Raw genomic sequence first — 22,327 nt, forward strand, 5'->3', positions numbered from 1 at the left:
GAAAATTACCCCAAGCTTTACTCATCCTCAAGCCATCCCAGGTGTATATGACTTTCTTCTTTCTGATGAACACAATCAGAGTTATATTATTAAATATCCTGACACGTCCAAGCTATAATGGCAGTGAACGGGGGCAACAAGTATGAAGCTCAAGAAAGTTTATCGGCTGCATCCATCCATCTAAGCGTACTCCACACGGCTCCGGAGGGTTAATAAAGGCCTTCTGAAGCGAAGTGATGAATTTGTGTAAGAAAAATATCCATATTTAACAAGTTATAGAGTAAAATATCTAGCTTCCGCTAGACCGCCTTCCATATTCAACTTACGAAGAAAGTGTAATGCCTCTCGCAGTTCAAAATGCTTACGCCTATGCCTTCTGTATTCAACATACAAATTTTTTCGTAAATTGAATACGGAAGGCAGTCTGGTGGAAGCTATAGATATTTTACTTTATAACTAATAATATTGATATTGTTCTTACACAAACGCTTACACATCGCTTCGCTTCAGAAGGCCTTTAATAACTCCCCGGAGCTGTGTGAAGTACGTTTATGATGGATGGATGCACTTTCTTGAGCTTCATACTTGTTGGTCCCGTTCACTGCCATTATAAAGCTTGGACACATCAGGATATTTATTAATATAACTCTGTGTTCATCAGAAAGAAGACAGTCAAATACACCTAGGATGGCTTGAGGATGATTAAATCTTGGGGTAATTTTCATTTTAAAGTGAACTAATCCTTTAATTTATTATTTTAAAAGCAAAATAATAATAATAAAAATCCTAACAATTACAATAGGGTTTCAGCAATACATGCTTGAACAAAAAAAAAAAAAAAAAAAAAATATTAATCAGCCAATAAAGATCAGTGCATCTCTAGTAAATAACCCATTATTAGTCGATCAAACTGCTTTTTTTCTTTTGGGGGCTATAAGTTTCAACACATTCAAGAAATCTGAAATGTATCAACAAAAAGTCACTGTCGCTGTGTTCAATTACAGGGCACACTCTTAAAAACAGCTGGACCACTAGAGAGTAAACACTGTCAATCAGTCACTCCACAGTGCTGAGGTCTTTCCCCAAGCCAAAACAAACAATTCATCAACGTGGGGCCATTTTCCTGTCATGGACAATCAGAGGCTTTTTTCTGTCAGGTTTTGTTTCTTTTTCATACATAGGTTCATGAGGTCCCCAGACACATTCAAGCGTACCTCACTGGTGATAAAACCTATTTTATCATTAACCAGGCTATCAACATTCCAGATTAAGCATATGTCCAGAAACATTCATAACGTCAGGGTAAATTTAGTCTGAAATCAAATACAAAACAGTCAAGGCAATCACTTCCATGTTTTCTGAATTAAACATCCTGGATGTTTGAAAAAAAAAAAAAAAAAAAAAAAACTGCTGACGGTGAAGAAAGCAAAGTTCCCTTGGCTATGCTGTAATCACAACCAACCGGCCAGTGCAAGAATGAGGAAATTCAAGAATAAAAGGGCACCACAAACACTGCTGCACTCTCGGGCTCTCTTTACCTCATACATTATCCATGCCAAATCAAACACAATGGGGGATTGGGATTTTTTTTACCCAGTTTTTCATCAAACCACAGCAGCAACTTTTTGGCACTGTATGATAATGCCATTTTGATCCCTAAAGACAAAACTAAGACCATTAAAAACATTCCAAGCTCACACAAGTAAATAACATTTCTTGTTCTCCTAGCAGGAGCTTGCCAATGAAATCAAGACCTTTTTGGCAAAGAGATAAGCTTCTTACAAACAATATATATCCATAAGGCAAATGACCAGTCAATCAAGAAAGAATGTTTCCAATGGTTTGAAACATTTCCAAAGTTTAATTTAGAGTGACAGCGGATCTTTTTCCACGATCATCAGACTGCACATAACAGTTACTGAATGCAACTTATGGCAAAAGACCAGAACTGATGCTGAGTGCCACCCAGACTCTGAGCCAAGCTAAATGACTTCGAAATTTGCCGTTTCATCCTCTAAGCTCCTGGTGTGACTGTTGAGGAAAGCCCCAACAGTCTTTGTCACCTCAAATGACCGCATTTTAAACCAAGACATATAATTTGGGGCTTTGATTACGTTCCTCTACAAATAGATGTGAAAAGAACATGTGAAATGTACATGGGCGGCTGTCATAAACAAAATTCAGACAAAAATGATGCAACAGGCAGGTTTATTACACTAAGTTGAGAACTTCCTTATTTCCTTCCTACAAGGTCTCCACAGAGACAGACCGACCAATCATTTAAGGTTTCACATTTAGACCACAGTAATGATGGCAGCTCTGCATAAGGAGAGAAAAACATGCGCCATCCAGCTAACAACAAGCCTCTCTTTAATGGCTTACCTTTGCTCAGTTTCAAGGCAGGAAGCAAGAGCAGCAGGATGAGACAGCATGCATGCGCTCTTTTATGCTACACGCCGTCTCGTTTCTCCTCAGACAGGTCACCGAATGCCCCTCCGCTCTTCTCTCCTAACCCCCTTTGCTTTCTCTGAGTGTCTTGCCTGCATAATGGGTATTAGGGAAGGAGAGACGCCCCAGGGGAACGGTTCTTTCACGCACACACGCCTACCTGTTTACCAAGGCACACACCTTTCATTGTCCCAAGCGGACAGACTTTATTGTGTCATTATACATAGCAGAAAAGGGCTACGCTCCAAGTCTACACTGCATATGCTTTAGCAAAGAAAGAATAGACAGAGAAATTGGTCTGTGTGATGTTAAATAAAATCTCCTTCCCCTGGAGCATGATACAGGCTGCATTGTGCTGGAGGTGATTCATGCTTTCATCATTCAAGGTGATGCTGGGATTGTTTTTCCTCCACACACTAGAGATCTTTCTTAAACCAAGGAATTGATAGTTTCCAATGAGCACCACAGCATATTTTCTGGCTAACCTTTCCGAAAGAGAAATTTAAAAAAAGAATGAACGTAGGACTTTGCGATATGGCAAATTTTTCAGTCAACATTGATAATTATCAAAATAAATTTAAAGTTTAAAAGGTGGATTTTTGCTCTTGAGTGAAAGTTGTAGAAACCAGACAGTTAATTGAGGTTTTAAACTACTCTTTATTGTCAGAAAATGACAAACACTTGCCAAACAGGTGAACATTTCACAAATCTAAGGTAGAATTTTCAAAACATTTATGATGATAACATTTTTTCTACATCAAAATATGCATGAGCCAACTAAAATGCTTTTCATTATTTTTTCCTTAGAAAAATAAATATCTTAATAGAAAAATAATCTCTTAGTTTCTGCATGCTAAAGGGTGATATTGTTTCAAATCATGAAACAGGTTTGTGTTGTCTGACTTTGATGGCACTTGTCTTCCGCATAGTTTGCATTGCAGGGGGCAATTAATAATATTACACATGTTATGTCTCTTAGAAATGCACATTTGACAGTAGCTTCAGTTGACACTAGCATTACATTGAGTTGGGATGCAGGTGTAAATTTATGTTCATTAATAAAAATAGTAACATCTGTAAAAATTGTAACAACCTAGTTTTATAGGGTAAAATATAAATATTCTGACTGTTTCAGTTTCACCTCACTACCATGGTAAAATGTAACTGTAAGGTATTTGTTATGAAAAACAGTAGCCTAAATATATTTAGTATATACACATGCACAAATGCTATAGCTTAATAACAAAAAATACTCTATTACTAATTTAATACGTCTACATTAATAATATAATAAAATGTGATATGAATACCCACATTTCAGCAACAATAACCATGGTGCAGTTAGTGTTACTACAGTAAATCTATGGTAAACAATGGTGATTTGTAGATTGAAAAGTCTTCTAACTGAATCGTTCACGGCACAATGTTTCTTGTGTTTGTCAGTGCTGTTGAAAATGTCAGCGCTGTTTTATTTGGCTTTAAACTGTTTAAATCACAATCATTTGCGTTTGCTGAATGCAAACGCTTCTCACTGGATCTCACTGTTTAGTGGTCACATGATCGAGACCGATCAGCGAGTAAATGCATTTGCTCTCATAAGCTCGCTCTGCGCTTTATTTTTTCAGATATTCATTCATTCATAAATAGTTCATGATATTTCTAAATTAATTTATTTAATATTTTTAAAAATTCATTTATACTATACTAATATAAATTACATATTATATTATGTTTACATACTAAATTTAACAAAAATTTTTCTTAAAATGGCATAAAAGATTTTCAAAACCATATAAAACCAACTTAAATACAAAGAGTACATTTCTAAGAACTTGGCACATATTTTAAAGCAGGTTTTTCCTTCCTTTTATGCATTTATTAATTTATTTGTGTGAACAATTTTAGACCCATAAGTGCAAACGTGTCTTACCGACTGATAAATTATCTACACAGTACAGTGACACTTCTCATATCGAAACTAAATCCACTCCTGATTTGAAGGAGATCAGAATCAGAAAGAATTTTATTGCCATGTATGAGATACACTGATACACGAGTTAGTAAACAGGGATTGAGAAGGATCATTCATGCTTCACACTGAACGAGCAACCGATTGTGTTAGCACACCAGACCCGTGGTCATTAAGCTAGCACCAGCCTCACATGAGAAGCCCAAGCTGTATCAGGTCAAACAGGGAGCACAACACAAAGGCTGTGTGCAGTGAACTGTAAAAGGCCAGCCACACTCTAATCGCTGCAGCCACTGGCATGATGATGCCCTCACACATGCTAACAATCATGCCATCTCTAATTTCATTGGTGGACATCAGCTGGACAGGTGGCTAGTCAACCAGTCGTTGTCAAAACAGCGGCAGTTCAGGTCCACTGGAAAGCCCCCAAATAAACAGTCTGCCACCACCTCCGCCCCTCGCCAAAAAAAAGGAAGAGAAAAAAAACCCAGCCAGGGGATGTCTGTCACCTACTTGGCTGTCTACAAAGATGACGAAAATTAACAGAGACTCGGTCTTTATATGCATTTAATCAAAAAATACTTTCGTTGTATAATCGTTCTAAAGAAATGTAGTTGATGGGGGCTTTGGTGGGAATAATTTCACAAAAATAAAATATCTTAAATTTACCTAAATAAATTTGTGTTCTACTACATCAACATTACAGAATAACAACAACAAAAATAATATAGTGAATATTAAAAAATTAACAACAATGACGATAATAATTGAATGAAAATTATACACTAAGATCTCTCTTAACATGTCTAATTTCTCCCCCACTAGTGTCACGAAACAGAATAGCAAAGATTACTGTTTTCAAACAAGTTTCCCCAAACGCTCCCCCTATCTGTCATTGGTTGATCAAACAGATTGTTTCAAATGCACACCATTGAGCCAATATTGCTGTCTCAAACTGGACGGGAAGCTCAAACAATGTTTTGAAAGAGCCACAATGTTCACACATTTTTAAGGGAAATCAACAGAATAGCTTAAGAGCCGTTCCCACCAGGAAACCACAGAAAACTACATTGATAACTTCAAAGTTTTAATAATCGTTCTAATTCTATGAGAACAGGGAAGTCCACACCACAGCTATAACGATAGCCTACAGGAAATCACTTTCAAAATGATTTTTTTCAGGTGATCAGATGAAAGATAAAAACACTTGACAGCCGATCAGAATCTGCCTGACTTCAAAGAGCTTGTGCATTAAATTCTAATAAACAGAAGTTGGTGTGGACGATAAAATAGTTATTGTTTTTATTGTTCTTGATGTGAATTGGTCTTATAGTTGACTCTGCAAATTTAACTGGAATAGGAGAAAATATTTTGCAGTATTACAGGAAAAAAAGACTTTCTACAGAGTTCACAAATGACTCCAATAAGTTGTTTCTTTAAAGGAATCGTCCAGTCTCACAAACTCAGAAGTTACTAGTGTGAATCGGTCTAACGAATCGATTACAGAATCAGTCAGAAGACTACTGAATCAACATCGATTCACTTAATGAACAACACATCTCGAAACGAAGCAACTTTTGTTTGTTGAACTTATGAACACGTCGGTAATGCTGATGTCGACGCATAGTTAATATTTGCGGAAAAAAAATGTAATATTTTAATTAAAATATATATTAAATGTTTTTAGTAAAAACATTAACGTTTTAATAATATATCTAATGAAGGGTTGACGGGATGTCCTCGCTACAGAAACACTGTCTGACATAATCACAAATTGTTCACCGATGCCCAAGAGTGGCACAAGCGAAACACTGCCGTGCGAGAGATACATTCGCAAAAGGGTCCTATTCCTAAACGTTTCCATGCTTCTCTTTCCAGTCGGGGAGCTTCAATGTCCTTAGTTGCACTTGCCATTAAATAATCATTCGTCTGCACCGAGTGAGCGACAGCAGAGCCAGCGGCTCTGTTTAGTAAACAACACTTCACAATCGAGCACATTTCCCTGCAGACAATCAATAAAACACATCTGACCGACAGAGCAACAAAAGCACACATTCAGAGGGGAGGTGTTTTCCACTCCAATCCCAAACGAAATCAAGCCTGAAACAAAGCCACTGTACTGCATTACTATAACCATACAATGTGCCTCTACACCATGTGTACTGGGGGCATTCCGTTAATGGGGATTTCCTTATACAGAGATGTACAAAAAATTCCAATTATATTTCGGGACGTTGTGGCTGTGTGGCTATACAAAACGGTCTGGCTGGCTCTCCATGCAGACGCACCGCGATGGGCTCAATGCAACAACCCCACAACACACGCGCACTACACTCAAAATATAAAAACAGACACTTTACGTGCTCTTATGAAGAGGCTGAGCGCTAGAATTCACAGTATAAAACCAGTAAACGTCCATGATGTAAAAGAAAGCCACCATCTCTTCATTAAACCCATTAATTTAAGAGAAAGTGTGTAAGAACAGCTGAACTCCTGCAGCAGTCCTGAATCTCAGACTTACCCTGTCACAACAGGCGCCATCTTCCACAAACTCTCACCAAAACTCCAAGACTCGCGAGATCCTCTCTCCCAGACCCTACCAGCCGCCGAGACAACAGAAGCAGACTGGAGACTGAAGGAGCGAGGGAGAGAGAGAAAGGGGGCGGGTGACGAGGACAGAGGAAGGGGGGCAGGGTGAGTGAAAGAAAAGGGCAGACACCACAACAACAGGCGTGGGAAACTCTTCTGATCTCGCGAGAGGTGGAAAACTCTCATCATACAGCTGAGTGAGTGAGGCTCGTGTCATCGCGAGATTGGTGCGAAGCGCCACGGATGGATGTTTTACAGTGCTGAAACACTGTTTACCCGCTCATAAATAACCTCTTCGGGCGGAACTGGCAAGATATTTTGACGTGGAAGTTTGAGGTTTCCCAGGCTCGGGGTCTGATAAGGTTTGCTCAGTTGTTTAGTTATAGAGCTTATTATCAAACCATTAAAATGACTATAGTGTGTAGAAATACAGTCACATAATATTTATTCTAAAAGGGAGTTTTCAATCTTTTAGACCCCCAAATTTATAAGTGATATATGAATGTTACAAGGGCTAGAAGTGAAAAACACCTCAGACTCTGACCGATTTTTTAAGGCTTTATAGATAGGTTGAGAGTGACTCTTGAGGGACCAGCTCCACTTCCACTACCACAGTTTAAAGAATTTATCTTCCAGAATCTGGCAGTAAGTTTTGGGAGTTAATTTTAGGTCCATCTCCTACCCTGAAAGGTCCGTCTTGCTCATTGTTGTAGCAGCTCACACCATGACTCCCTCGCCACCGCCGCTGTTTGATTTGAACTGGTGCTGCTGGTACCTCAAGAGTCAGTCTCAGTCTCTGTCCATAAAACTTTTTAAAAAGTCATCCTTCATCTATTTCATGATACTTCAGCTTGTAATTCTTATGGGATCGTGTTTCAGGATTCCTTGCCTTAGCAAAGTCTCTGAGAACCTGACACCTTGTACTTCTGGAGACTCCAGGTGGTTTGCAGTTCTGGAAAATGGTGGCAATGGAGACAAAGTATTAAGGCGAAGAATTAAGTCTGAAACCACCAGAAACTTTTTTAGGACATTTGCAATTAACATGCATCTTTTCTTCTTTTTTCTGACCCTGCTGACCAAATGAGCATTTCGCCATCCAATGGTCACGCCATAATTTTAAAATTTCTATAGCATTGCATTCTTCTCATGGGCATTTCATTAGCTGACTTTTCAGTGTGAGTTAATTCTCTTCTTTTGGCCAATTTTCTGAATTTAAGGCGTCTATTACTTTAATCAACAATTACATATGGCCTACATACAATCTTTTTAGTAATTATTAAGATTGGTGTGGTTTTAAATTGGTCAAATGTGCTTGAAAAAATATATATGATCAGAATATCAACTTGCCTAATAATTATGCATGCACTGTAAATACTGTAGATGTATTATTTTATTTATTATGACTTATTTATTTTATTTTTAATTCATTAAAATCAATTTATTTGTATCAATGTTGTTTTTATTAGTTTAATCTTATTATTTATTTATTTTTACATTTAATTATTTTTACTTTTGCACTGTTTTTTTTTTTAGACTTTTCCACTGACCCCTCGGGAGTCCCCTGCGACCTCCTGTATGCTGCTCTTTTATTTACAACGAAAGCAAATGGTGACCATGGCTGTAAAGCAGGACATTCATTGATTAACCTAAAAATCTGTCTGTTACTCACACAAAAAGTGTAAAAATGACTTTTACAATTAACAAAATTTGCCACTTGCAGTTGGATGAGAAGTTGATAGCCGTCAAGTCGGACACTTTCTGTTTCCCGTAGTGTCGCTCGCACTGTGTTTGCTTTCATTACTGATAGATGTAATATTTCTCAGATAAACAGACATCTAAATTTTAATGTAGCAACCAGAAACACTTTTCATTCAACAGGTTATGTTAATGCACGTCCTGATTTTGCAGTAAGATGCATTAATGGGTCAACAAAATTTTGTCCTAAACATGCCCCTATACTCCTAAACCTAACTCTATACATAAGTTATCCCTAAAATCACATAGAAATGATATATGAATAACACTGATGTAGAAGTACCAAAGCCTGGTTGTAAGCCTAAACTTGACATAAACTGTAAACTTGTCCCTCATATCCGATTGGTTGATTGGAATGTTGTTTCTGGATCAACAAAGATGTTGATCCAGGAACATGTTGTACTTGGTGAACTCACGTTCTGCTATGTTAATACAGTGCCTGTATGTACAAGAAGAATGTTTAAGATAAGCCTGTATTATTTGAATAGTGTGATTAAAAAAAGGGGTGTATTTTGATAAACATGACACAAAATAACATGAAGACTACATGAAATATGAGCTTTTACTGTTATAAAAACATGAATTTGTGCACATTAGTGGAACTGAAGGTGTCAGAACACATCAATGTTGTCATCAGTGAGTCTGACCAATCGTGAAACAGCTGTGTCGTCATCAGAGCTTGCTGTTGAATTGCTCTTGCAGTACTTTGATGGTATATGTCAAAGTGTCGTGGCATCAGCTATCGTCCTTTGTCATATGACAAGACTTATATATATATATTGCACAAGTCATATAAACCAACCCAATCTTATGATAAAACATACAGTAACTAATTTAGGTGATGATTTCGTATGATTCGAAAAGATCATACGAATTCATGCAAATTAGTCACCAAATGTAAAATAGGATGTGTTGTATGGACCACTTTTCTGGTGCTTTTTTTTGTGTTGTTTGGTGCTTGACAGCCCCTTTGACTCGAGAGAGAGTTGCTCAGACATTCTGATAAACATCTCTTTCTGTAGGAAGATTCATATTATACAAGAACAACATGAGGATAAGTAATGACAGAAAGTTTGTTCTTAGAAAATTTTTCCTTTAAAATACTGTTTTTCAAACATCCCTTCACCTTTCTTTATAATTCTGCTCTGAAGATCCTGAAATCCACTTTATCACCCGATTATTTCATGATCTCGATTTCATAAGAATTCATATAATTTGTATGGAAATATATGGGTTTTAGAAAACACATAAGCATGAAGGTCCAACCCCAAACTTAACCGTCACTGGAGCGCAAGATGAAAATGTATATACGAAATTATGAATTCATACAAATCAGTCACCAATTTGCCAATTTTTTTGTGAACTATTCTTTTAAAATACTGTTTGTCAAACATCCCATCACCTTTCTTCATAATCCTGCTGATGGAGCTAGATTCTGAATTCTACCTTATGACCCGATTATTTCACGATCTCAAAACACGCTTGACAGCTCATCTGACGCCTTTTGTGCTGCTGGCTGAGAGATGCGTGAACAGTTCAGGAATACTAAATAGCAGTCTGATTCAGATTCAGGAATCTCACACCTGACCTCAAACTGACTTTAACCCAGAGTTTTCCAGTCTTTCGGATGTATTATTGATTTTTATTTGTCCTTCATAATCTGTCTGACAAGACAGCGAGCGAGAGTGGAGGAGGACTGAGAGGAAAATGAGCATAATAAAGAAAGAAAATGTGAGAAGCAAGATAGTGGAAAAGAGCAACACAAGTACTAGGATGGATAGGTCACAGCAGAGAAAAAGAGATTGGGGATTTAAAAAAAAAAACAAGTTACACACGATCTGGCACTGTGCCTTCAGCCAAAGGATTCGAGGGAGGAAGCCTCGTGCACCAAAGCCATTTTTCCATTCCTTTCCCCGTCTTTTTTTACGATCTGAGAAAGTAACCTCCAGTTACTCTTAGAGTTTTATAAAAACTGTAAAGTTTCCGAAATCTTTTACAGATGAAACCAGTAAATGACTGCAGAAGTGCAAGTGTTTGAGGGCCTCACAACCGTTGTAACAAAAGCCTCAAGATATGTGAAATTATGATAGGGAGTGAGTGTTTCCAAGTTTAACTATTGGTTTTAAACTTTGACCCTAAAGTGTTATAAAACTAATAACATGTTTTATAGATACACACAAATATGATTTAACGTTTCCTTTAGGAATCCCCATAACTCTTTCTTCTTCCTGTACACACCGTAGGCTGTCCAGCCTTGCCTGAGAGTTTGTTGGAAAAGTGTTTGAGACTTTGCCAAAGTTTGCCCTAAGTAACAACTATTATTTTTATTGCTATTAAAACATCATTCATTTTAATGTGTTTGCATAGCGCAACAGTATCGCCATCTCTTTTCTATTCTTTCTTAGTCCATATGGTGTTGATTCATAACTTCACTCCTTCTTATTTTTCTACCTTCTCTACTTTTTCTTCCTCCCTCTCCAATATTGTTCTCTCATCTGTCTTGCAGGTCCCAAGTGATTATTTTCAATGAAAAAGACCCATCTCAGGAGCTCAATGAAGCAGACAGCATGTGCCGCCAATTCAAGCACTCACGACTAAACCACAAGTGTGCCGCCCGTAAATCCAGTGTTGATGACTGCCTGTGTATTTTGCCAAGAGAAAGACTGGTCTCCAAAGGCAAGTCCCACTCCATCCCCCAACCAGATGATACCTATAACCACAGACCTGTATAGTGTGTGGATTAAGGCCTAGGCCTTACGGATTTTCAATATTCAATTAGTACATACTCATCAGAGTGGAAACAGCCCTCTGAACAGTCACTGAGGAGGGGGAAACTTGATAGGAGAAATAAATTCAGCTTTCCCAATGTGGTTAATATGGAGAGTCACATTCTTAATGCAGAGAGGAATATCATTTGCACACCAAAGTTATATTTTGCTTTCTTTTTGGGGATTATTTGAATTGTGGTGTTATCTGATGGACCCACTTCTCCAAACACACACACACACACACATGTTGGGTTTCCATGTTTTATGGGGACTTTCCATAGACATAATGATTTTTATACTGTACAAACTGTATATACCCCTAAACACAACCCTCAGAAAACTTTCTGTTTTCAAAAAAACATAATTTAGTATGATTCATAAGCTGTTTTCCTCACAAAAAAAAACGTCCCCACAAGCTCAAAAATTACTGTTATTACTATCCTTGTGGCACATTTGATCCCCATAACGTAGGGTTTGCAGGATCACACACACACCATGAAGAAAATCGGCAGCATTTCAAAAGTGAGGGTGCTTTGGGTAATCTGATAATATTTCTGTAGCTGATAATGAATGCCAACGGGCATCACAAGACACCACTGACATTTTGCGGGGCTGGACTGACCTGTAGTTCAAGCAGTCAGCTGTATGAATGTGTTCGCCTCGGGGGGCACAAACACACATGCATACACCACAAAACACTGGGGAAAAACCCACAAGAAATAGGCAGTTTGAATAATGGAGAGTCATCTTCAAAAGACCCAGGCGTCACTGGCTTCAGACAGCCATGGCCCAAATCAGTGCTTCTCTCTCTAAAGTGAGAGCCGAATGGAAAATTCATTGTAGTAGGTCCGAGAACAGCTTAAAAACAGTTTAGTGAGTCTCAAGTGAAATTAAAAGATGAGTTTAAGGCTCTGGGCTTTGAGTGTCGTCCCCAAATGCACATCCATAAAGGTAAATTTGGAATATTACCTCTTTTAGTGAGAGTACATAAGCTAAGATGAGAATTTCACACACGCACAAATCATTATCCCATTTCATAGGTGCTTGACATCACAAATTATTAAGCCGACAAGTATTAATGCCCATAATTACAAGTGTCTGGTTTTCCACTTTTAGTTACAAAGGGTAAAAGACAATTGGTGTAGCAAATATATTTTACTGTGTGAGTGCTGAAATACAGTTGATAAAAGTTAATGACTGAATGCGGTATCTCAGTGAGTTCAGCTTTAGCCTTGAGCTGTTATCAGTGATGAACAAACCTGAGAAATCCAGCATGAGATACTCTTCAAAATAATGTAGAAAAGAGCAGAGACACAAGGCCAATGTGTAACTCCACAGGAACCTTATTTGATAAAAAAAGGAATCTGTAGACAACAAGATTGCAGTCAAGCAAACAAAATGTGAACACTTAGCTGGGCTTTTTATTAACACTGTCAAAAAATATCCTGTTAAAAAAATACTAACAAACAAACAGCAACTGTGGTTGCCAGACAGTCACTATGAAAAAATATGGTGACAATGTTGCAGACAATGACAGGTATGGTATATTAGTAACTGTATGTTTTGCAAACTTGTTATAACCATACATTTCATTAAGTGATATAATGTGTGATAACCACCATAATAATGCAGGTAATAAAATAGAAAGCCACATGATGAGTTCATCATAAGTGACCTGTCCATAATACATGACCAATACTACTACTAGTCAATGCACAGAGTCATGCACACAAAGACAAAACACCATCATGGTATCATGGACACTAAAATAATGCAATAAACATTAAATAACAAAATGTTTGACTCAAAACACCATAATGTGACTGATGACAAAAGGACAAAACTATTTAAATACAATATAATCATATGCAGTGTTAGGGGTAACGCATAAGTAACTCAAGTTATGTAATCAGATTACTTTTCCCAAGTAACTAGTAAAGTAACACATTACTTTTATATTCATAATAAAATATCTATACTTTTTCAAATAAGTAATGCAAGTTACTTTGTTTTCCCATTTATTGACTGACACCTCTCCTGTCCCCATGTTGAGAGAAATCGGGAGTAAGTGCAGAGGCGTTGTGTGTGCTATATAAAAATGATGGTTATTCTAGGCTAGTTCTAGACCAAATGTGAGCACACATTTACTCATTTACTTCTCCTGCGTCCCATTCTTCTGCAATCCAGAATAGCAGCACAGCTGAAAGGCTTGTTTGTTTGAGCTGAGCCCTCTACTGTACAGGCGTGAATTTGCATTTCCTTCAGCCTGAGGCTTATTCATTTCACTGTTGGTGTAAAATAGACCTTTGTTGTTATAAAAACAAACAAACAACAGCCCAGCCCAGATGAGAAAAAGTAACACAAAAGTAATGTAATGCATTACTTACTATAAAAAGTAACTAATGCAATTAGTTACTTTTTTGGGGGAGTAACACAATATTGTGGTGCATTACCTTTAAAACTAACTTTCCCCAACACTGATCATTTGTGATGTGTCATGCAGGGAATGTCCTTTTACAGTTTTTCTCTGTAAATTATATAGATTTTACTTGTAAAAACCATACATTTGACAGTACTTTAGTACATATAATGCCGTGTTAAACCATTCACAATTTTTCACTGTATATGGTAAGGTAACTTACAGTTAACCAATTAGATTTTTATTGTAGCATTTATACAGTTTTTTCTTTAAAAATAACAAACTGTTTTTACAGTGGTTGGACATGGTTAGCCAATGTTGAGTAAGACGAGAACTGAAAACTAGCTACCCTAAAAATGTCATGGCATTTTAGTCATCATCTGTAATGTGCTTGGATTGGTTCTTCTTTCTATGGTGGATTTATCTGTTCTGCTCTTGTCCTTAACTTTAAATGATCTGTAACACTTTCCAAGTTGGATGAGGAAGCCAGTAGATTTTATAAAAGGACCTTGCTATCATGTTATTGCGGCCATGAAGATTTGATGATCTGAATAGAACTTCATTAACAGCAAATTCTGACATTCAAGAATATTATCCAAGTAGATGCATGTTCTTTAGGAAGTCCCAGTTCTTCTCTGCCTTGCTGGAAATGTAAAAAGGACCAATGCTGTTCAGATATCTATCATTACAGTCAATAGTCTATGTAAAACATTGTGCAGTCTATGATTTTTCTTTATAATTGTGACTAGCTGACATTGAGATTCATTATTTCAAAATCATGAAGGAACTAAATCCAAACATGTGGCGACTTGTACATTGATGTTCACTTTGGGTAACGTCATGCTCTAGAAAATACAAGCATGTGCAGGAATAATACTGTCTAACATTTAGATGTTTTCAATCTCATTTATTTATTTCTGAAAACCACTGTGAATGGAATTGTGTTTGTCATCAGGATGCGGTTGGAACATCAGGGCTTAATATGCAGTATTGTGGTCAATGCAGCTCAAATCTGTGTATTTGTATGGTTACTGTGTCAGTTAGATGAAAAATGTAAGCCATAGAGTCAAACGATATATCAGAACTGGCCTGTTTTTACATCTTTTAGATGCAGTGTCTCAGCATGTCTTGTTAAGGCCTGCACAGACATCTTGAATCTCTGTCTGCTTTGGTGTGAACATATAACTGTGCACTGCAAGCTGGATTCTGTCGTGTTCCAGTAATTAAAACAGGCTCACACAGGCCTCTTGTCATCTGTTTAACTGTGCAACAAGGCCAGTGTCATATCAAGCTGTGAAGCACACTAATGCCTTTAACAGCACACTGACAGCATAATCACATGGAGATGAAACCCAGCATTTATGATAGTTCATTAAAAATATGTACTCCATTATTATCACCCTCATAAAGGCCCATCTATCTTCCTTAAAATGGAAAACATATGTTAAAAACTCAAGTTTAAAGTAAAAAAATTCTGTAATTGAATTCAAAGGCTGGTCTATAATCCTAAAAACAGAGTAAATTTAAACAATGCAATCTACAAGCCTCACATAATACACAACTGAAGTTTTGCTTTTTATTTAGCAAGGATGCATTAAATAGATCAAAAGTGACAGTAAATACCTTTATATTACAAATTACTTTTCTACAAATTGACCTTTCTATTCATCAAAGAATCCTGCAAATATTTTAACATTTTTAATATTAAAAATATTCATATTTTAATATTTTTAAAATAAATTAAAATGACTGTTTTTGCTGTATTTGTGATCAGATAAATGCAGCCTTTGTGTGCATTAGAAAAATCTTTCACAAAATCTTCTGAACAGTAGTTTAGATAATGAGCCATTTTTTAAAGACCAGTGCACATAAAAATGTGTTGATCATTGTTATGCAGCTGTTCAGAAATGACAGAGAGCACACAGGACAACACCAAACCAAGACCATGGGAAACACTAGGGATTAAATACACAAGGTAACAAGGCAAACAAGGGACAGGTGCAAGTGATTAGTTACTAAGGAAACTAATGAGGGTAACTACAGAAACTAACAATGTAAGCAATGAAGCAGGAACTAAACACAGGAAGACAGAATACAGGAACAATGAGAAACAACAAAACCAGAACCACAAAACCAAGGCAACATGTAACAATCATAAAGAACCTATAATATATTTGTTTGTTTGTTTTGCTACATTTTAAAATTTCTTGCACTATTCTGTCTTCATTGTTTTGGGGAAGTAGAGAGTTAGCATGAAATTGTTGGCAGCAGCAGAATTTCCTTGTGTAGGAGGTGGGGAACAAGACAAGCCAAGAAGACTTGTCAAAACCTTGACCCAGATCTCCCTCATTCAAACGCATATTAAACCAACATCTCAGTTATAGCAAGACCTACATTCAATTTACCACATTCTGTTACAATTTGCTTGTCTTCCACACTTGACATGCCATGCATTTGCATGTGTCACATATTGCTCTGTTTTTCTCCCAGAAGTCCACACCCACACACGGCACATACTGTGAAGACCTTGACCCTGCTGTTGGACAGGAAGAGCTGTAGTGATTATGATCACTGCCCCTGTCTATGAGATTTCTGGCTGAAGCTCTGCTGATCCTAAAAGAGGCCCCGGAAATTTCTATGGTGGGTAAAACACATCCCCTTTTCACTGAGAGATGGAGAGGAAGAAGGGGAGAAAGAAAAGAGGAACAGTCAACACAAATGGGAGGTGAATGGAAAAGTATATTTTGTGTTTTGTTTTTGTTTTTTTTAAGAAAGAAAAGAAATACAGTGGAAGGAAGTGGATAAAAAAGATATCTTTTCAGAGAGCAATAATCTCCAAACAAAACTATTAACTAATTTTAAGTAATTATTTTGCTTTGTTTGTTAATAATAGGCCCAACTGAGCTGGTTGATGACATCACTGATTTCTCCAGAGCTGATTTATACTGTAGATCAATTGAATACATTACATAAATTATGAGCTTTACACAGTTATTGAACTGAACTGAATCAACACTGAACTAATTCAGCTGAATAATGACTGTCTTTTTAGAGCTGCAGTGCTTTACAGCAGAATTGATGTCTTGTTTGCATCATTGAATCATTATTTTCCTGTTATCACTGTAAAACTGCTTTGAAACAATCTGTATTGTATAAAGTGCTATATAAATAATGGTTACTTGAATTATTTTACTCTTATTAGAGAGAAATCTTCTCCAAATAAAATTGTTAACTAATTGTAACTACTTGTTTTTTGTTTGGTTTGGTTTTGTTTGCTTAAAGCTGCATTCCATAAGTTTTGCCTCTTTGTCGCCATCTCTGTTTGAAATCTGCAATTGCAGTTGTTTGCGGAATTATCATTTTTACGTGAGTTGTGCCTCAGCACGGATTAATCTAATATTTGCTGTCAGTGTGGGTACTGTACTGCAGAATCACAGATTGTAGTCTTGAAGTATGACCAAAGTAAGATTTTTTACTGGAAAAGTAACATGTCTGCCACTTTTGTTCTGACCACCTGAGAAAAAAAAGCATTACAATAAATCACGCTGCCTAAGGTGATTAAATCTAACGATCGCTTAGCTCGGATCACGTCAAACTATGCAAATTATTATTGTTATATTTTGTTCTCAAATTGTTAATGTTAACAACATCTCAACATTGCGTGACTATGTGTATTTAGTGTGTATTAGCGTTACCTGTAGATTTCAATTTCTGTACAGTCTAATCTCCATTTGTCATACAATCCGCCATCCAAATGATAAGTTTAATTATTGCAGCTGCAGTGAGAAAAGGCTATAAATGATCTGCCTCACATGCGATATACCCTACTAGCTGGGACTTGTTCTTTATGAATACAGACGTGACGCAATGACGCAAAGACATGCTCGAATTTCCCGCCGTTGTGAATCGGGCTAAGGTAAGGAGATAGTTTTGAACACTGGTTATGTACTTGCTCAAAAATTGATTTTGGATCATTTTTAACCAAAAAAGTTACGGACTGCAGCTTTAATATGTTTATTCCACTATTGTTATTTTACTTATTTAGTAAAAATACTTTTTAATATTGTCAGAGAGAAATAATTTCCAAATAAAATTAACTCTTTTTTGCTTGCTTTGTAGCACTTCTTGTATACTCCATTATTGTATTTTACTTTTTAAGTGAAAGAAACTGGATAAAGTAAGAAACTCAGACCAAAAGAACAGAGAGAGATTTTTAATTTTGTTTTGTTTTATTTTTTTTTTGGTTTACTCTGTTTTATTTCATTTGTTTATGCTACTTTACCTTTTTTTTTTTTTACTTATTTGACTGCATTTGCAATCCAAACGTGCAGGTTTGGTCTTGCCAATAAAGTAAATTGAAATTGAGAGAGTGAGAGAAAGAGAGAGAGATGACATGAACAGAGGTGGGGCAAGAGGGGGAACGTTTTCTCAGACAATGTGACATGGCACACGTTATTAATTCTGGCTGAGTGGACAGCCTGCCCCGCCATCTGCTTAGGTCACCCCCACTCGCTAGGGTCGGCGTCTCAACCCTCGTCCCCACAACCCCCCCCAACAGACAACGGACCATCTCTGCACACAATACACCCAACCTGCTCGAAAGGAAGAAGGGATGGAGGGAGGGAGGAGGCTGCCGGGTCGTGAAGAACAATGGCCTGTCAGGTGAATGACCGTCACAAGTTAATATACATTACAAAAGGCCATCCAGCCGTCTTTGCATTTGAGCTTGGCGTTGCTGGCCCTGCTGTTATATTCCAAGGCACCTCCTCCCTCTCTTTCAAGCTTGCGCACACACGCTTCTCTTCGCGTGGCAAGGCGAGTGTGTGGGCGGGGAGGGATGTCAAGGGGAAGGGTGTGTATATGTATGCATGTGTGTGCAAATACAACTCTCCACATTCATGACATCATCTGTTGTTCTCTCTCTTTCTTAATCACAATGATTTATGATACTGTTTGGGTGTCTATCTCAACCACATTTGAGGTTAATTAGGACTCTACTCTAAATTTTCATGACCCACCCATGTAGGTCAGACCGTCCTTACTAGCTTTTGGCTTGTCACTTTGGGTTGAGAAATTTCAAGGACACACAGGATAAGCTTTATTTATTGAGAACCTGCATGACAACATATGCCTCACAGGACTGATCCGCATCTAAGCACACACATGCATCCGGATACAAATGTTGATGCAGAATTCGCCCCTGATGATTTAATGCTTTATTTTCTATATCACAAGACAGTCACTATCCACTGTTGAGGTCTGGAAGGTTTTGGCAAAAACCTTAGTTGTGGGCTTGTTTACAAACCACTTATTTGCTTATTTGATGGAGCGCGTTAATGGGACAGAGAATAATCTCGCTCTAAATCTCTTAATCTTCTCAGCGGCCACGTCTGGGAAGGCAAAACAAACAAAATGGCCAAATCATCCCCAGTCGGGTGTTTCTTCCAAATTTGGTCTCCTCCATCCGGACACTGTGATTTTCTCAAGAAACATTTGCTTGTGAACCTTTTGTCTTGATTTGATGCCTTGATCCATTATTGAGATGAATTGTTCACTGATCAATGCGATGATAATGAATTCTGGGACTTGTTTCAGATATAAAATATATGAGGACAATGACTCACTATGACATTAGTGAAAAAAATAAAAATGTTTGGAATGATTAACATTCAATTTTTTTTCTTGCCAGATGTTCCTGCCTTAAAGCGACTCCAAGATATGGTTCTGAAATATTGAGCTTGTCATGTGCTCTTGTTTGTGTTAACATGCTTTCATTTGACGTGTGTTTCAACGTCTCTGTCCAGTTTTAAGGTATCAGAAGTGATGGTGCGTGTGTGTGTGTGTGTTGCAGCAACATGGGACTGTATAGACTGTGTTTTCGAGAACAGATAGCAGGTTTAAAGGTCATAGGGCAAAAGGTCAAAGACAGCTGGTGGCACAAACAACAGCCGGTAAATCAGCTGAGCAACAAAAAAAAAAAAAGACAGAAAGAGAGAAAATCTTCATAACCTTGAAAATTTATTTGAACTTTAATGAATTATCAAAGCAATGAGGAGAAAGGTGAAAATAAGTGAAACATCACACAAAGCTTGGTTGTCTAATATACTGATTGCCAACAAAAAAATAAATACTAGATTAAAATAAATAATTATTAAACAGTAATTGTTAATATAATTTTTCCAGTTCCTTTTTAAGAAAAAATAAATAAATAAATAATGTGTGTAATATGTGCAAGTTATATACACCCATTCAACAGTTTGGGCTCTGTAAGATTTTTTGGTAACACTTTATGATACAGTAATATAGTATACAGTAATAAAGTTCTTACAAATCATTTGCAAACTATTAGTTTATAGTTAATTCATGGTTAATATATTTGTCACGGGTAGGTGGCTGTAATAAGGCGCACGACGAAGGAGCTGTGCTCAGATGGACTGTGCTCAGATGCTGGAGACGACACTGGAATGGGCTGAGAGGCTGAAGCTGACACTGGATTGGGCTCAGGGGCTGGAGCCGACACTGGACTGTGCTCAGATGCTGGAGACAACACTGGACTGTGCTCAGATGTTGGAGACAACACTGGAATGGGCTGAGAGGCTGAAGCCGACACTGGATTGGGCTCAGGGGCTGGAGCCGACACTAGACTGTGCTCAGATGCTGGAGACGACACTGGATTGGGCTGAGAGGCTGGAGCCGACACTGGACTGTGCTCAGATGCTGGAGACAACACTGGATTGGGCTGAGAGGCTGGAGCCGACACTGGACTGTGCTGAGGGGCTGGAGCCAACACTGGGCTAGGCTCAGTGGCCAACACTGGACTTGGCTCAGGGGCTGGAGACGACACTGGACTGGGCTCAGAGGCTGGAGCCGACACTTGACTGTGCTGAGGGGCTGGAGCCAACACTGGACTTGGCTCAGGGGCTAGAGACGACACTGGACTGGGCTTAGGGGCTGAAGCCGACACTGGACTGGGCTCAGGGGCTGGAGCCGACACTGACTGGGGCTCAGGGGCTGGAGCCGACACTGGACTGGGCTCTGGGGCTGGAGACGACACTGGACTGGGCTTAGGGGCTGAAGCCAACACTGGACTGGGCTCAGGGGCTGGAGCCGACAATGGACTGGGCTCAGGGGCTGGAGCCGACACTGGACTGGGCTCAGGGGCTGGAGCCGACACTGGGCTGGGCTCAGGGGCTGGAGCCGACACTGGGCTGGAGACGACACTGGACTGGGCTCAGGGGTTAGAGCCGACACTGGACTGGGCTCAGGGGCTGGAGCCGACACTGGACTGGGCTCAGAGGCTGGAGCCGACACTGGACTGGGCTCAGGGGCTGGAGACGACACTGGACTGTGCTCAGGGGCTGGAGCCGACACTGGGCTGGGCTCAGAGGCTGGAGCCGACACTGGACTGGGCTCAGGGGCTGGAGACGACACTGGACTGTGCTCAGGGGCTGGAGCCGACACTGGGCTGGAGACAACACTGGACTGGGCTCAGGGGCTGGAGACGACACTGGACTGTGCTCAGGGGCTGGAGCCGACACTGGGCTGGAGACAACACTGGACTGGGCTCAGGGGCTGGAGACGACACTGGACTGGGCTCAGGGGCTGGATCCATAAGGTACTAAAAACATATTTGAAACAGTTCATGTGAGTTCAGTGGTTCTATCTTAATATTATAAAGCGATATTATAAAGCGATATTATAAAGCGACAAGAATACTTTTTGTGTGCCAAAAAAAACGACTTTTCAACAATAATTATACGGCATGCGATAAGATTCTAGCAACAAGCAGGCTTGCTCTGTTGGTGCGTTCAGCCAGCCCTATCAAGGACATATCTTTAGATGCCTCTCTGAGCCAGTGTTCTGCTTCACCTGGGTGTGTCAGCATGTTGTGCAGAATGCATGTCAAAACAATCATGGTGAAGACAAAAATATAACTGCACACTCTCTTAAGCACATTTTATTATTACCAATATTTCAGCAAAACGAGTTGCCTTTGTCAAGGTACACCTTTGTCAACAATCTTGGTGTCTGTCTGTTGTCTCAGGCATCAAGTTAATGTCTCTGTGGAAAATTCAGGCAGCGGGAGGATAGTATGCTGAATGCTGTTTCCACTGTCATTCGTGCTCTTTCTTCTCTGTAGATTCTTCCCTGGGTATAGGCTTTCATTAAGTAGGGCTTGAGAGGGAATGCAGCATCCCCAACCATCACATAGGGAAGTCTTCCCAGGTCCTCAGCACCAGGCAAACACTTATCTTCAGGAACACTAAGTGTCTTACTAGGGCAAGTAGAATGATGAAGCCTTTGTAGTTGTAAAACAGGCTTCCAGATTTCGGTGGAGCAGTGAAGCAGATGTTTACCATTTAGTGCCCCAATGCTGTT

The 22,327-nt window shown here is 38.7% G+C and overlaps 1 protein-coding gene across 1 annotated transcript in view; it reads right to left on the reverse strand.

The window, feature by feature from the left end:
• rbpjb (recombination signal binding protein for immunoglobulin kappa J region b) overlaps nt 1-7,137 on the reverse strand; it is a 58,477-nt gene extending 51,340 nt beyond the window's left edge. Inside the window, exon 1 of the mRNA XM_051900973.1 lies at nt 6,939-7,137. Within this exon, the coding sequence (XP_051756933.1) occupies nt 6,939-6,958 (20 nt within the window). The 5' untranslated portion in view covers nt 6,959-7,137. The remainder of the gene's footprint in view (nt 1-6,938) is intronic.
• Nucleotides 7,138-22,327: the final 15,190 nt, after the last annotated feature.

The sequence above is a fragment of the Ctenopharyngodon idella genome, chromosome 7, assembly GCF_019924925.1.
Source record: "Ctenopharyngodon idella isolate HZGC_01 chromosome 7, HZGC01, whole genome shotgun sequence".
Lineage (NCBI taxonomy): Eukaryota > Metazoa > Chordata > Actinopteri > Cypriniformes > Xenocyprididae > Ctenopharyngodon > Ctenopharyngodon idella.